The 15,873-nt window shown below is 46.6% G+C and overlaps 1 protein-coding gene across 1 annotated transcript in view; it reads left to right on the top strand.

Annotated features, from left to right (window-relative positions):
- The window catches only part of Plxnc1 (plexin C1), a 145,024-nt gene that overhangs the window by 101,980 nt on the left and 27,171 nt on the right, over positions 1-15,873 (top strand). The window contains exon 21 of the mRNA XM_027953425.2: positions 2,569-2,715. Coding sequence (XP_027809226.2) covers positions 2,569-2,715 — 147 coding nt within the window. The remainder of the gene's footprint in view (positions 1-2,568; positions 2,716-15,873) is intronic.

Raw genomic sequence — 15,873 nt, 5'->3', positions numbered from 1 at the left:
TTCGCTTTCAGTGGAATAATTCCTTGGGGGGGCGGGGGGGCTGCGGAGCCATCTCAACCAGGTGCCAGGGGACTGTGGGCCATTGATGGCCCTGGGCATCCCACCCGGCTCCACAGATGTCTAGTGGGCAGCACTAGCTCCACCAGTGCTAGGTAATTTCCTCCTCCAAAACGCTAAGGACTGGTGGGGAAAACAATTGGTGGCTGCCATTTATTAGCGTGCCAAGCATCATAGAGCTTTTCTCACTTTTTCTCATGTAATCCCCTCACAGTCCTGTGAGGCAAGTGCCCCTCTGATCATGTTGCATTTGGGACAAATGAGGCACACAGAAGAGGTGGCACTCTCTCCGGGTCCTGCTGTTGGTGTGGAACAGCATCAGAAGCTAGACCTCTTAGCCACCCCACTGTGTGCTGAGAAGAGGGTCAGCCCTGTTCTGCTGGAGTACCTAAGCCTAGCCCCTGTGGGAGGGGAGTCAGTCCCCAGCAGGTGTGATTCACCTAGACCTTGTGTTCTGTGGTGAGAAAGAAGCCTCATGGCCCTCTGGTTCCCTAAACTGACCACGCATCAGAATCCCCCACCCTACCCCTGGAAAGGTTTGAAAACTATGGATGCCTGTGCCTCCTCTCCAGAAAGGAGAGGAGCTGAGTGTTTGGGCAAAGTCTTAGAGGAAATGAATTGGCTTGTGGTCCAGGGAAAGGAATAACCCAGACTACTAATGAGGGGCCCAGAGGGCCCAGGCATCTGAATTTCTACTAGTGCCCCAAGGGATTCTGGTGATGACTAGCCAGGTTTAGAACCTTGAATGTGGGCAGCAGCGTAATCCCAGATGTCACTAACTCAGTGTGGTTAGTCTGAAGAATCCTGACCAGAGGACCCTGGAGTCAGTAGCTGTCCCTTCACACAGTCCAGGAGACCCGGCCCCCCCCCCCCCCCCGCCCCATCCAGTCTCTATGGGCATGCCTTTTCCCCTGCACAGAGGTGCTCAGCCCCATCTCTGATCTGCTCTGGAGGAAGAGAGAAGTTTGGCTCTGGGTTTGTGGTCAGGACATTACCCAAGGGGGTGGGGAGAAAGAGCAGAAAACAGTGAATTTGTGAACCACCAAATAAAGGAAGTTTCTCATGAGCGTTAGAGATCATATTCGGTCCCACTGGCCTCCCCGCCTTGGAAACATTCCATCTCTTCCCTGCACTGAAGAAGCAACTCAAGGTTGTTTCAGTAGGGGAGACAGAGGGGGTGAAGGGAGCCCAGTGGAGGGTGGGACATGGGAGGAGGACAGTGGCAGAAGGGGCAAGAGGAAGCCCCAGGGCTGGGAAGGGCAAATGTGCTTGCAGTTAAGGATAAAGGAAGGGATAGGATGGGTGGGGTGTCCCCAGGAGACTTAAAAGAGCTCATAGGTAATTTACCTGTTCAAGAGAAAGCATGTGAAAGTCAGTGGGATCGTTTGAAAACTGGGCATGATGGCTCTAAAACTTGACTTTTGTAAACTGGTGCTTCCAGCCATAGCCACGTGGCTGCTTTTTATCTTCTCTAAGGCACTTTGACTTCCTGGCCCTGTCAGCGTTCTTCCTCCCCCATGTATCAGCTGACTATCAGTGGATCATAGAAGGTTTATTATTTAGCAAACACTCTCTAGCTGACCTAGGGCTACATGCCTTGGGAGGATGCTGTGGAAGCAGAACACACTGCCTCTGGCATGAGCTGCTCAGAGTCCTTCCCAACAGAGAGTAGCTACCTGTTTGAGGTATTTTAGTAACAGCCTGGAGGAGGCAGCTCCCCATCCAGGAAAAAGAGCATGTGGCAGAAGTTTGGAATCAGAAACCATCAGGACAGGGCTGAGCGTTTGGGCAAAGTCTTAGAGGAAATGAATTGGCTTGTGGTCCAGGGAAAGGAATAACCCAGACTACCTCTGTGGCTCAGTACAAGCATAGGTGCCTGGATGGGATTGTGAGGAGGTGTCCTGGGACAGCCAGGGACAGGCCTGGCACATTGGGAAGAGACAAGGCTGCAGACAGTTTAACTGAAGTCAGTGCCCTCGTGAAAAGCTGTTCACACACACAAAAAAAAAAAAAAAAAAAAAAATCATAAAAAACCCTCCTTGGCAAATGTATTAATGTTCATATATTCATCCTTATTACCAAGGCTAATTATTGTGCATTTTTTAAAATGTCATTTATTTTTGGTTTGCTAAAAGCAGTTAAATAAAAATGTAAACACAGGTTAATCTCAGCGTCTACTGACTGTTCCTTGGCAGTAACCCACAGGTGAGCATGGTCTACCATGTATGCACTTAAACTCAAGGAAACAGAATTACAGGGGTGTGCTGGTGCAAATGGATGCATGCATGCGCAAACGCGCATATGCACCGGGGAAGGAGAGGAGGCGGTTTCCTGGGTTTTGCTCTCAATCCCAAGTGAAGCAATATGTATTTTCTTGGGAGTTTCATGTTGATTGTTAGAAAACACTGCCTCCTGTCTCTTGTCGTATTGCCATAAATTGAAACTTTAATTCTTTGGAAAGTACAGTGGCTTCCGCGGAAAACTAACTGTTGCTTTTGCATCTTTTCCAAGGAGACTGTTGGAGAACCATTCTATTTGCTGGTGACGACTCTGAACCAGAAAATCAACAAGGGTCCGGTAGACGTAATCACTTGCAAAGCGCTGTACACCCTTAATGAAGACTGGCTGCTGTGGCAAGTTCCCGAATTCAGTACTGTGGTATGTTTGCCATAAAGCACTGTATCCAGACTCAGAAGTCCTGGCTGGGAAACAGGGTGGGGGTGGAAGGGGGGTGGGTCACTTAAAATGAACTGACACCCTTTATGACAGGCAGCCTCATACGTTTAGTTAATTCAAAGCAGTAGTTGATAAAATATTAACACGTGTTCACATAATAGATTCTAATTACTCGGATTGGGTGAGAAAGCATTGTAATGATGCCTGGGGTACTCATCAATTTCCAAAGATTTTAATATCAGGATTGCTTATAGCTTTCAGCATCATCAAAGGAAATGCAAAGTACTCCCTATTCAGCACTTATAATTGCAATCAGAATTTCTCAAATGGCTCTGCTCTGGGAAGACAATGTGTGAAGATATATTTCAACCAAATTGAGGCCGTCTTATTTTAGAACGATAACACAAGACAAATTCCACTGCGTTCCCCATGCAACATGACGCCCTTACTTTATTTTCATGGATTAGTTACAAATGTTTGGTGTCATGCACTTAATGTACTGTGATCTCATAGATATTTTTAGAGGGACGCTGTAAATCACTGCAGGAGGATGACTGCCTGGCTGCCGAGGGTTTTACCCTTCAGAGAACTTCCTTTTAACCCATTCCCACTCCACCCACCTGCTATCCTTCCTATAGGAGAGAGACCAAGCGGGGTCACATTCAAGAATTTCAGAGAGGGAGCCCCGTGAGGGAACTATCTGCACAATGACTTAAGAATTTTTAAGCTTTTCTGTTAATGTTGTCTTGGGAACGAGATTGCTGTGTTTTGGTTTGATCTTTGGCTTTATGGAGACTTGGCTTCTTTACCATCTCCTTTAGTGGAAAGGGAGGAAAAGATTACGTTGGGGTTTGGGCATTGCTCGCTAAGGAGCTGAGGCTCCTGTGGCTTCACTCTGGATGGAATCCTGTGCTGTCATCCTGGAAGAATTCACTCCCTAATTGGAGAAGGCACCACACTGTTAAGAACTGGGCGATGGTTATGTGCTCTGGTGGGCAAGGAGTCCATAGATCAGCTAGTTCCATTGCACCAGATGTAGCTTATTCCTCCATTAAAGATGGCACCCTGCTCCACTGCCATCTGAGAGGTGGGATGCAGAGCTAGAAGTCCACAATCTGCATCTGAGAGAGAATGCAGGGGTTCTCAAACTTTACCATGCATCATGCTCACCGAGAGAGCTTATTAGAGCTGGTTATCACCCCAGAGTCTCTGCTTCAGTGGGTCTAGAATGTGGCCCGGGAACCTGCATTTCTAATGAGCTACCTGATGTTGCAATGTTGCGTTGAGAACTAGTGTTATAGAGGTTAAGAAGCAGGCGGGTTTGAATCCTGCCACTGGCTACCTATGTGACACTGGGCAAGTCTCAAACCTCTTTGTGCCTCAGTCTCCCCATGTGCAAGACAAACATAACAGTCATGGCACCTGCCTATCACATGGGGCCATTATGGGGATTAAGAGAGTCTCGTTGTATAAGGCACTTAGAATATCACCAGACATATAAGTGCTCTGTAGAACTTTATTCATCTTAATCCAGGTCTCATTCAACATGTCAGAAACACAGATTAAATCTAGAAGTGCCTGGACCTTCCATCAGGATTGGAGATTGGGCCCAGGAATGGATATATTTTTAATATCTTCAGATAATTCTGACATGTGACCAGTGTGGAGAACAAAAGACTAGCTTTGTATCAGGGCCTGAGGACTCTTGTTGATCCTGGTTTTGTCTGCAAACCCAGGCTCTTTGTCCTAACCTAGAAGATGCTCATGCTTTTACTTTGAAACGTTTTCAGAAGCCCTTAGTTGTCTGTGATAGCTTGGATATGGTTTGTTGCCACCAAACTCACATTGAAATTGAAGCATAAGGGTACTGCTAGCTGCCAGGGCCTTCAGAGCTAAGTAGGCCATGAGTGGGGTGGAGGTAGTCCCGTGGGAGTGGGTCATTATCATGGGTGGCTTTCTGGGCTGCTTTCTTCTCCCTCTTGGTGAGCAGCCCTTGACCCTCACCAGAAGCCGGTAGATGCTGGCACTATGCTCTTGGACATCCAAAACTGTGAGCTACTTTAGCGTCTTTCCTTCATAAACCACCCAGCCTCTGGTGAGGCTGACATTTGTTATAACAACAGAAAACAGACCAAGAGGGTCCCCAAAGAGAACTGTTTACATGTGAATGGAGGTGGGGGAACCCAGCAGTATTTCACTTTCATGAAAACATTGAAACTTGACAGGAAGAAGAGGGAAGGAAGGGGGGTACTGGGGGAAGAAGTCAGATGCCTGAAGCAACTTTTGAGGTTTGAGTCCTTTTTAATGCTTCACATCTGAATGCTTCTTCTGCCTTTCATTTTGAAATATTATTTATTTCACAGTCAATTAAGACCATGTGTTTCTGATTTGTTAGCACTCAACTCATCAAAACGTTACTTGATGTTGAAGAAATTCATGTTGACTCTTAAAAAAATTTTTTCTTTCTTTTTTTTTTTCCCTCTCACAGCCCCAGGGGAAAAGGTGAATGGAAAATTAAATCTACATTGCTTCCTCTTCAAATTCAGATATACGGGTGGTTAGTTGAGACTGGAAAAGAGGGCGGGCCACTTGTTTCTAGGGGCCTTTCCTGTAAGAATGGTTTTTAAATCTCTTTTATTGGACCTGTCCCAATGTCTCTTTCATGGTGGGTGATTATACTAGAAGCCCAAGAGAGGGCACATGATCCCATCTAAGCTCTTGTGACAAAACGTTAGCAGAAGGTCAATATAAAAAATTTAAGGTTTTTCATTTCCTTTCAGGCAAGTTCCCCCAGCCTGAACCATCATATTTCTAATTTTCTTCCTTCCTCCCTCCCCTTCCATTTCCCACTTCACTTCTCCCCCCCTCCCAAGCTATACACCCAATGGTTTTAAAGTCTTGCTTTGCTAAATTTGCCAGAGGTGGTTTATGTAATTGAAAACAAGGTGTGGTGAACAAACTCATTGTGTGTGTGTGTGTGTGTGTGTGTGTGTGAGAGAGAGAGAGAGAGAGAGAGAGAGAGAGAGAGAGAGAGAGAGATTCTTTCAAGGAAAGGAAAGTCAGAGAAAAAATGGAGAACAGCTATATGAGCAACTTGAAATGACAGAGCCTGGTGCCATAGCAGGGACACTTTTGAGAACAAGCCCCGAACCCCCATTCGACTACATGCTCAGAAACACAGCATCTCGTATAACAACCTAAAAGTTAGGTTTCACACCTCTAAGATTAGGATGTGTTCTCCCTGAGGTGTGGGGTGTTTTCTAGAACATAAAGCCATCCTGCCAACTTCTTATACGTGAAATCATTATACTAACAAATGTGCCCTGGAAAGTCATGCTTTGTTCCTTACGTCCTGGGTGGAAAACTCCTGTCTTTCCTCAGTCGGAGCCAAAAGCCGTAAAGCTACTGTTCCTCTTATACCAAGAGCTACTGGCTATCCGGGTGCCCCAGGCAAGCCCAGTGAGGCCAACCACCCTAAGATCAGCTTGCTCCCAGGGCTAGCAGCTGGGGAAGGCTTGTCTGCACACAGGACCCTAGTCTTCCTTTAATATCCAGGAATTTAGGTTCAGACAAGGAGAATAGGAACAAGTCCTGTTGCTCTGCTGTTTTTCTCCCACTGCAAAATTATAGCCCCACTAGATTTTGTCATGGTGCCTCTCAGGCCCTTCCTCCCCTGCCCTGTGTCGAGCATGATTTCATTACAGATCACATGCAACTCTGGAGGAGCTAGCAAAAGCTTGAGGATCTCAGTTCCAGGAACATGTACCCACATGGGAGAAAGGACATTTGCTTCACTTTCAAGAGGAGATGAGAAAAACCAATAACTCGTAGCAGGCGTGCTGAATTAGCAAGAGGAGGTTGACTTGTAATCAAAGTTAAGCGAGCAATGGTTTTTTGAACTCTTAAACCCAGGAAATGAGCTTGCCAGTCTGCTGTACCGGAGAGATAGCATCTTGGCACCCTGGGAAACAGGGTTCTGACAAACATATTATTGCACTCATTCTCATATCTATAAGAACGTCTTTAAGATTATTAGAAATTCTTGGGGCTGGGGCTCAGTGACAGAGCACTTGCCTAGCATGGGTAAGGCATTCACTGGGTTCGATCCTCAGCACCACATAAATAAATAAAGTTATTTAAAAAATTCTTAAAAAAAAAAGGTTATTAGAAATTCTTGAGAAAGCACAGGTACCCACCTGCACAAATCTTAGTGCCTCCATTATGATTTATTGAAAGTTTATGCTGGCCCACACCAATCCTGTCTTTTTCCCCAGCGGTTACCATTTTGGGACAATCATGTTTAATGAAATATTTCATATATAACAGCTCTGGCCACCTCAAGCAGGAGTGTCATCTATGGGCTTCTTCACTCCAGCTCCTTCTGTTCCATTTAGATTGTCCTTGCAGAAGATCCATTATCCCCGTAATTAAACAACCCACTGTCCCGATTAAGTCATTCTCTGTTACTTCAATTACATCCCATTGTTCATTAAATCCTGATGTTTGCACTTCAGAAATCTTGTTTTTAATACTCCTAGCATTTGTGGAGAAACAGTGAAGTTAATTAACAATTCTTGAGATTTTTTTTTCTTTTTCTTTCTACCATACTGCATATCATTTCCATTATGACTTGCAATAATACTGAAACCATTACTAACTTCATAGTTAGTGTTCTGAGCTTCCTGATCAAAGAGTGAAACCATTTTTTATAATCATGTTAGGTAAGTCATTCCCTAGTTGATGGCAAGCCGTGGAAAATGAAAAATTAACTTTAAATGGGTGCTTTAAATGGCTTTCCTCTCCATATTCTTTCTTCTCACATCTGTAATCTTGGAATTAGAAAATAATTTAGTTATCTAAGTACAAAAGTATTTAATTTTCTTCTCTGTGGCTCCATTGTGATTCTATTATTTCATTATTAGAATCTTTGTTTATATTTATACGATTCAGAGAATGGTAACTTTTATCACAAATGATGATGGAGGTAAAAAGCATTTTCTAGATTTGTCTTTTAGGCATATAAGTCAGTCTTCCCTTGGAAGATACTGTTATCTATAGCAGGAATCAGCAAACAACAGCCTGGGGCCAAATGTGGTCTCCTGATTATTAAATAAAGTTTTATTGGAACACAGTCATGCCCATTCATTTCCTTATTATCTATGACTGCTCTCCTGCTACAGTGACAGAGTTGAGTAGTTGCAACAGAGACCACATGAGCCTCTAAGCTTTAAATATTAACTATCTGGCCCTTTGCAGAAAGTGCATAGGCCCTTAATCTAGGACTTGACATAATAAAAAGTAGAATCCTCCATCCCACCCATCCCAAAGGCCTTGGTCTCTTTGCCTTCCTTCTGGGGACACAGCAATGGAAATGAAACTTATGGAGCTCTCTGCAAAGAAAAAACAGAAAATATCAAAATCAATTATTTTTAGCTAAATCAGTTCTGCTTCATTCTAGGATGTACATAATGCTTGCAAATAACAGAAAAATTAGTAAGAGAAACTTAAATGTGAGGAGTTTTTCTCTAACTTGTTTCTTTGACATGGAAAAGGGCCCCCTTTCACCCCCATGCCCACTTATGATGTCAGGGGAGCAGAATATTGGATCCAGGGAGTTGTGGCCTGTCTGTCTTTGGTGGGGAGAGGAGAAGGAGTGTTGAGTAAGGAAGGGGGTTGGGTAGACCCAGTTTTTAAGGGGTTGATAGCCAGGATGTCCCAGGGCCACTGATGCCAGCTTGGAAAATCTTAAGAGACTTTTCTGAGTTTGGTATAAGAATCAGACCTTTTTCTCTTGACTTTCATTTGGCCCTGGAATGAAATTAGAAATATATTTTATAGGTTTTATTTAATGAAAGCAATTATTGCTCTAAGACCTTTTACGATGAAGTTGCTGGTTTGTAATAAATTCTTTGACAATTACTTTCTGGGTATTATAAGGCATTCTGGCAAATACACATCGGCTTCCCCGCCCTTCCTCACCAAGAATGAGGTAGAAGAACCAGTAAAGCAACCGGGTCATTCTCCCCCCAGGAAAATGTCACTCCACCTCAGATTCAGCCTCTGGGCTCCTGCAGCCTTATTTTCTCTGTTTCCTCAATACCCAGAACTGCTGGGAGGTATTAGGGACCATGGGGGGAGACCACTCACGAGATAGGCATGTGGTCATAGGTCCAAGTGCCCAGGGGCTGGGGCCAAAGAGGTGGGTGGGGCTTGGCATATTGCAGTCCTGGGTCTGAATCTGGCACAGGCCACATGTCTGTGTGACCTTGGGGAAACCACCTACGTTTCTCTCTGTTGGTTTTCTCATCAGTAAACAATCAATGATGAAACCCCACCCTGTATAGCTGTTATGAGATCAGAAAAGAATATATAGAACATGTTCAGCCACCCAGCCTGTTTTTCTTGTCACCTGTAAGGTACACCAAGCAGAAGTGTCCCTTCCGCTTTCCTTTTGGTTGGTTAGTTATTGATGACGGGTGATGCTGGGAATTGATTAGCCTGCTCCACCGTGGTGGAAAACATTTCTTAAATGCCTGTGTCTATGTTATTTAAAATGTTACGTGTAACTCCCGTGGCTGGGCATTTACAACCAGTGGCAGATCGTGGCTGGCTGGACAGATGTGGACAAGCAAGAAGAATGATCACCCTGAACAGGTACCCAGAAGAGGCTGGTTTGGGACGTGCCCTTCCAGTGTCCCTGGCCGAGCACTTCCCAGATGGCCTTGCCCTTCTAATAACTCCTGGGTGCCTGGCCTGGTCCCTCACTGGGTGCAGTCCAGCTGCACAGAGCCGAGAGTGAGCGGCCTGAGGCTTGAGCCACAGGGAAGCTGGTTTCTCTCACGTGTGGTTGCGGGTGGCAGTCCTCGGTGGTGGTTCCCTTCTGGATAACTTCATGGCCCCACCCACTTCTGTGAACCAGTTTGCCTCGTGGTCCAAGGCACCTGCTTCCCAGCCTCCTTCCACATTTCCACAGCAGGACCTAAGCACAGCTGAGAAAAGGGGACAGACGGTCACCAGCTGTCTTTTAGGGAAGTTTCCCAAGAGCTGCCACATAACACATCCACGTATTGTCATTGGCCAGGACTTGGTCACATGGCCACAGACAGCAGCAGAGACAGGAAAACGATCATAAATTCTGCAAAATTGTCCATGGGTGTCACCTGAACCACAGGGGGTCCAGCCTCCTCTCCCAGGTGTCCAGCCTGTCTCCTCTGGTAGCACTGACTGAGAACCTCTGGCAGGGTTCTGCTGCCCAGGGAAGGTGGGCACCTTGATTGGCCTTCCATCTTTGCAGCTGAGAGTCTGGACATGTCTTCCTTGTGCCCCCACCAGCTCTATGATCTTGATCAAGTTTCTAGACCTCACTGTGTCTCAGTTTCTCCATCTGTTAAATGAGCTAATAATATTACCCACTTCATAAAGTTGTGAGGTACAAGAAGTCAGCAGATTCGTTCCCAGTGTGTGATGAGTGTTCAACAAGTGTCGGCTATCATTACTAGAAATTCGGAGCAGCATTCTCTCCTTCGCCCTTATTTTTGCCTCTATAGGACTTCTCCCTCAGATGGCAGGTGGTGGTTTGGGGACAGCAAGCCTGGCCCTCTCTTCCACCCCAAAGGAGTGGGATTCTTTCTCTAGGCTTCCTGACCTGGTAGCCCAAGTTAGAGACTGAATCTGATAGCCAGGTGTCTCCGTGTCCAGACACCTCCTTCTGGAGAGGTTCTGAAGACCCAATCCCAATCACTCTTCCATGCAGCCTTCCCAAGTTCTGTCCCTTGGAATACCTGCTCCAAGCTGGAGGTGATAGCTCTCCATGATACCAATCTTGGAAAAACAGGCTGGTGTCCTTGTTCCCCAGTGTTGAAGATTAAACACCCAGCAGAACCAAGGCAAGGGTAGAAAGTGAATTTGATTTAAGAGACAGAAGGGGGGAGAGAGAGAGAGAGAGAGAGATTTCTCCAGAGAGGATGGGCCCTTTTAGCTGGTACCCGTGGGAGTGGGTGTGTCCTGCCCCTTTATATAGATTTTGGGTTTCCTTTGTAGCCCCAAGGGGTGATTGCTTGGGTTGGAAAGTGTAATTCTCCCCCACCCCAGGTGTTAGCAACTGGTTGATGGGGACGTGCTATCTACCCATTTCCTTTCCTTTGATAATCAGCTACCTGTCCTTTGCCCTGTCTCATCAGAACCCCTGAAACACCCTGTCCATCCCTACCACGGTCTCCCTGGCAGGATTGGTTGTGTCCACCTCACAGTTCTCATCTGTTAGGACTCACCAGGCAGGAAGAGTGCCAGACTCAGCTTCCTGCTGTCATGCCCTGCACACAATAGGTGCAAAATAAGTAGGTGTGTGTGAATGAATTTGTCAACCTCAGCATGGACAAAGTGAGTGCTGTTGGTTTGGGTACATTCAGCTGTGAGAGAAAATAGGTCAAATGACGCCTGAAATAGTAAGGATGCGGGGCTGCGCTCAGACAGTCTGCTGCTTAAGGCCAGTCCACATGCTGCCTCATGCATCACATCAATGCTCTGGGCCACTGCCCTTCCTCTTGAGCCTGCCCTCCTGCTCACAAGATGGCTGCCATAGCCCTGAGCACTACTCATCCCTTTTGTTTGAGTAGAAAACTTTTCCTTTTACCTGTTGTTGGCTGAGGAGCTTGGACACATGACCAGCTGCTGGTGGAGGAGAAAAGGGAGTTGACACTATGGCTTCCTGGTCTAGCTGGGGCCCCAGCTGTGGATACCTGGCTTTTATTAGCAGAGGAGGAGCGATGCCTGTTGGTTGACAGTCAACCTTTGTGTCACCTCAGCTTTGCTGATACTTTCATGCAGAGGAAGTAGGGAGACCCAGAGCAGCTTCTCTCAACAGAGTGGCACCTTCCTGGGGAAAAGGCCAGTGTACATTTTAGAGCACTTAAGCCCTTGATGGGTATTAAAAATGAGTCACCACCCTATTGATTTGCACCACACTTACTTTCATAAAACCTTCTCGTATTTTGAAAGGCAGAATCACCAGGTGTTTATTTAAGAACACGGAGCTCCAGTGCCTGGTTCTCTTGCTGGGGGACCTTGTGCAATTTATTTAACCTCTCTGTGCATGGGTCTGTCGCCTGCAAAATGAGAATAATAGCTGAGTCCACCTCAAGATTGTCCTGAGGTTAATTAATACATACTAACGTACACACACTCCCTGTCTTAAACAGTGCTCAGCACACACCAAGCACTCCTTCGTTTGTGTCACCACTATCAGTATTATTATTAATTATTATTTTTTTTGGTACTATGGACTGAACCCTGGGGGTGCTTAACCATTGAGCCACAACCCCAGCCCTTTTTATTTAAAAAATTAAAAAAAAATTTTTTTTTTAAATTCTAGTTGTAGATGGACACAATATCTTTGTTTAATTAATTTATTTTTATGTGGTGCTGAGGATTAAACCCAGTGCCTCACACATGCTAGGCAAATGCTCTACCAGTGAGCCACAACCCCAGCTCCCCAGCCCTCTCTCTTTTTTTAATATTTATTTTTTAGTTGTAGTTGGACACAGCACCTTTATTTTATTTATTTATTTTTATGTGGTGCTGAGGATCAAACCCAGGGTCTCGCATGTGTGAGGTGAGCACTCTGCCACTGAGCCACAACCCCAGCTCCGCAGCCCTCTTTTTATATTTTATTTTGAGATAGGTTCTTGCTCAATTGCTTAGGGCCTCACTAAGTTGCTGAGGCTGGCTTTGAACTTGTGATCCTCCAGCCTCAGCCTCCCGAGTTGCTGGGATCACAGGTGTGTAATGATCACATTCACCACTGTCATTATTTATTGATCCTATCACTCCTTCCAGATAAGAATGATGAGAATTTTAAGACTAGAGAAGTTAGTGGCTTGCCTACACTCCAGGGGCTGGGAGGGAGCAGAGAACGGGCTGTGGGCTGTGGAGGTAGGTGCTCGGCCAGCCCTCCCACCCTGCCCGACTTACTCAGCTGCTGGAGGTGCCTGGTGGCTGAGTATTCTCTCCTAGCTGCCTCCCAAACCTATCGTGAATGGTCCCAGAGCAAACGCCAAGTGTGCGTTAAGGTCTCAAGGGCCTGCAAACCTGACACCAGGGACTGGGAGAAGGTTCTAGGCCAGTGGGTTTGATGGGGGAGGAGCTGGAGGAGGCGCTCCCACTGGGAAGTGCTCCCTAGGGGCCCAGAGGCTGAAGGCCACCTCCTCCTGCCAGCGAAGGAAGGCCCAGAGTGGGTTTTCCCAGCTGCAGGTGGAGGCGTCAAGAGGCTCGGCGACCTGAGAGCCCCTAAATGCACATTTTAGGAAACTGCTGTTTGAGCACTAAGTGTCAGCAGCATAAAAATGAATACAAATCAATTTGTGTCTGGCTTTGCTCTCAGAATTCCCTGTGGACTCTCTAAAATGCCATTTTACCTCTTTTCCACCCATCTAGCTGTGGAGGCAGTGGGAGATTTACATTATTTTACATTCAGTTAGGAATTTTTTTCCCCTCATGGTTATTTTTTAAGAACATTTATTGCCTATAAAGAGGTGTTTTTGTTAAAGACAATAGAGCCCGTTAGGTAGTAACAGATTGTTATTTCACAAATACCTATAAAACTATTACCTGAGCCGGGATCGTAGGGCTCTGATTAAAAGGTGCTTCCATTCATCTCTATCTTGGAAGCCCCTGTGGACGAGCGCTCACTGCCACCCTGGGATACCCCCGATGGAGATGCCAGGTCGGGTGTGGACGTAGCCTCAGGCCTGGTGCTTATGTGCATTCTGCAGCCATGTGTGTGGGACTCCAGCCCAGCACGCTGCCCACAGCCAGGTCTCAGACGGGAGGGTTCCCAGGCAGTTGCTGGGCCCCGGAGGAGCAAGGGCCAGGGTGCAAGAAGAGTCAACACCTTAGCCCAGGGTAGGATGGTGGCACCAACTCTATAGTTAGGCACATCAGGCTTGCTTCCTGGCTCTGTCACTTACTGGGTTTCCTGGAGCAAGTTACTTAGTCCTTCTGGGCCTCGCTATTCTCACTCTCAAATGAGGGATCCTTGCTAGGTCGCTGGGAGGATTCAAAGAGGTCTGCCCTGGGGTGTAGCTCAGAGATGGAAGGCAAGCTTAGCATGCTCAAGGCTCTGGGTTTGCTCCCAGCACCAAAAGAATAAAGAAAGAAAGGAAAATGAAAGTGTATGTCTTGAAATGTATTTGGCAGAGGTTTTGGCCACAATAAATATTGTTAAAAAAAAAAAGGAAGATGAGGGACAGGATGTGGGTGTGAGGCTTCACCTCATTAGATCCTTCTGGACAGTCTGCCCAGTAGTGTTCCCCCTGCCCAGCTTCTCCTCGTCTAGAGTTTTGTTTGTTTGTGAACTGAGAAGTAGTGAACCCTTTGCTGGTCTATGACTGACCCAGAAACTATGTTCTCTGAGAGCCGGCCAGAGCCCCTCTGCCCAAGTGTGGAGCCCTGCATAGCCCAGACTGAGTTCAGGGTCCACTCACACTGAGCCTTAGTCCCTGGGCCAGAACTGGACCCAGGTTTCCTCTTGGGTAATTATAAACAGGATGGTAGGGACAGGTTTTTAAGTCACAAACAGGGTGGCTCATAAACATCAGAAATGTGCTTTTCACCTTTCTGGAGGCTGAGAAGTCCAAGGTCAAGCAGTGTCAAATCCCGTGACTGGTGAGAGCCTGATATCTGGAGGATTTGCCTTCTCCCTCTTCATCCTTGTAAGCCCCTGAGAATTGGCTTAGCACCTGGGAGATGTGACTTAAGGACCACTGATGGGGACGTGAGGCCTCTGCCATGCTGGTGGTTCTCAGGGGCACGTCTGCTCTTCAGTTGTTCCTGTGTTGAAATCCTATCCCACAAGGAGATTGGACGTAGAGGTGGCACCTTCTGGAGGTGAATCTGTCACAAGGGAAGAGGCCTCCGTGATGGAATTGGTGGCCTCAGAGCTATTGTGCCCTGCCCCCATCCTGAGGGGCAGAGGAGCCAAGTGACAGGCCTCCTGTCCACATGGGTGGTCTGCACGTCGCATCTCCCAGTGCCAGTCACCCGTCACCAGTTATGGTTTTAAATGCTATGGGGCTTGGTGGGTTCACTGTCACAGAACCCTCAGGAGTCGGTCACAGTTATTCCCACTTTTCAGCTGAGAAGCCGAACTACAGAGGGTTACCCAGCTGGTGAGGGGTGGGCGGGAACTGAAGTCAGGGATAAATGGCTGGCACCTTCCTCCTCACCGTGACAGAGACGCTGAGCATGTAGTTTGAGTCCTGCTGGTCAGTGTGGAGGGAGCCTCTGTTTCCCGATGAGGGCACACTGTGACAAGGACAGCAGACCATGGCATCGACTTGATAAGTCACTGCTGCCAGTGTCCTCCTTCCCAGCAACTCCAGAGTGCATCATCTCACTTAATCTCCTAACAGCACTCAAGGGGCAGGTACTATTATTCAAAGTTGAGGTGATCCCAAAGATCCTCATGCCCCGTAATTTCTTCCCATTCCCATTATTGGATCATTTTATAGTCCTTCATTAACCCAGGCCCAAATCCATGAAATAATTGTGCATTTTGTACCCTCTGTCTCCATGATCACCAAGGTGCCCGGGAACCTAAACTGTGTCACGCTACTGACGCAGCTCCCGGCCCTCCCCTGGATCCCGTTCACCAAAGTCAACTTGAACTTGCTTTCAGATGCCTTGTGAGACAGCCCTCCATTCTGTTCCCACACACAAGCCTTCCTTCCCCCATTAGTCTGATTTTGAGGTTTCGCTGCACTGGGAGAATTAAATGACAAAGTAATGGCACTGAAATGTAATTAATGCAGGAATAATAGTACAGGGTGGGGAATCTCAGTATTTTAATGAGGGCTCAGACACGTCTGACTGAAGGTGTTGAAGTGGAGGGGAGATGAATGCTACCATAATTAATGATGCATATTAAGAATTGACCTCTTTGGTGTGATCAATACGGGGACCTCGTAACCTTTCCTGTCACCCGGAACTTTACTTGTGGGACTCTGTGGTTCTTGTTAATAAAAAAGATAATCACCAGTCTGCCCTCATTTACTGTGGGAACTTTCCAATTTTTTTTTTTTTGAGGATGAAATTAGAAATCGCCATTTTTGGAATATTTATGTGTATGTATTTTTTCCTCCCAGA

Source organism: Marmota flaviventris, chromosome 3, assembly GCF_047511675.1.
Source record: "Marmota flaviventris isolate mMarFla1 chromosome 3, mMarFla1.hap1, whole genome shotgun sequence".
Lineage (NCBI taxonomy): Eukaryota > Metazoa > Chordata > Mammalia > Rodentia > Sciuridae > Marmota > Marmota flaviventris.
Note: the sequence above shows the minus strand (reverse complement) of the source record. Positions and strands in the feature narration are given on the sequence as shown.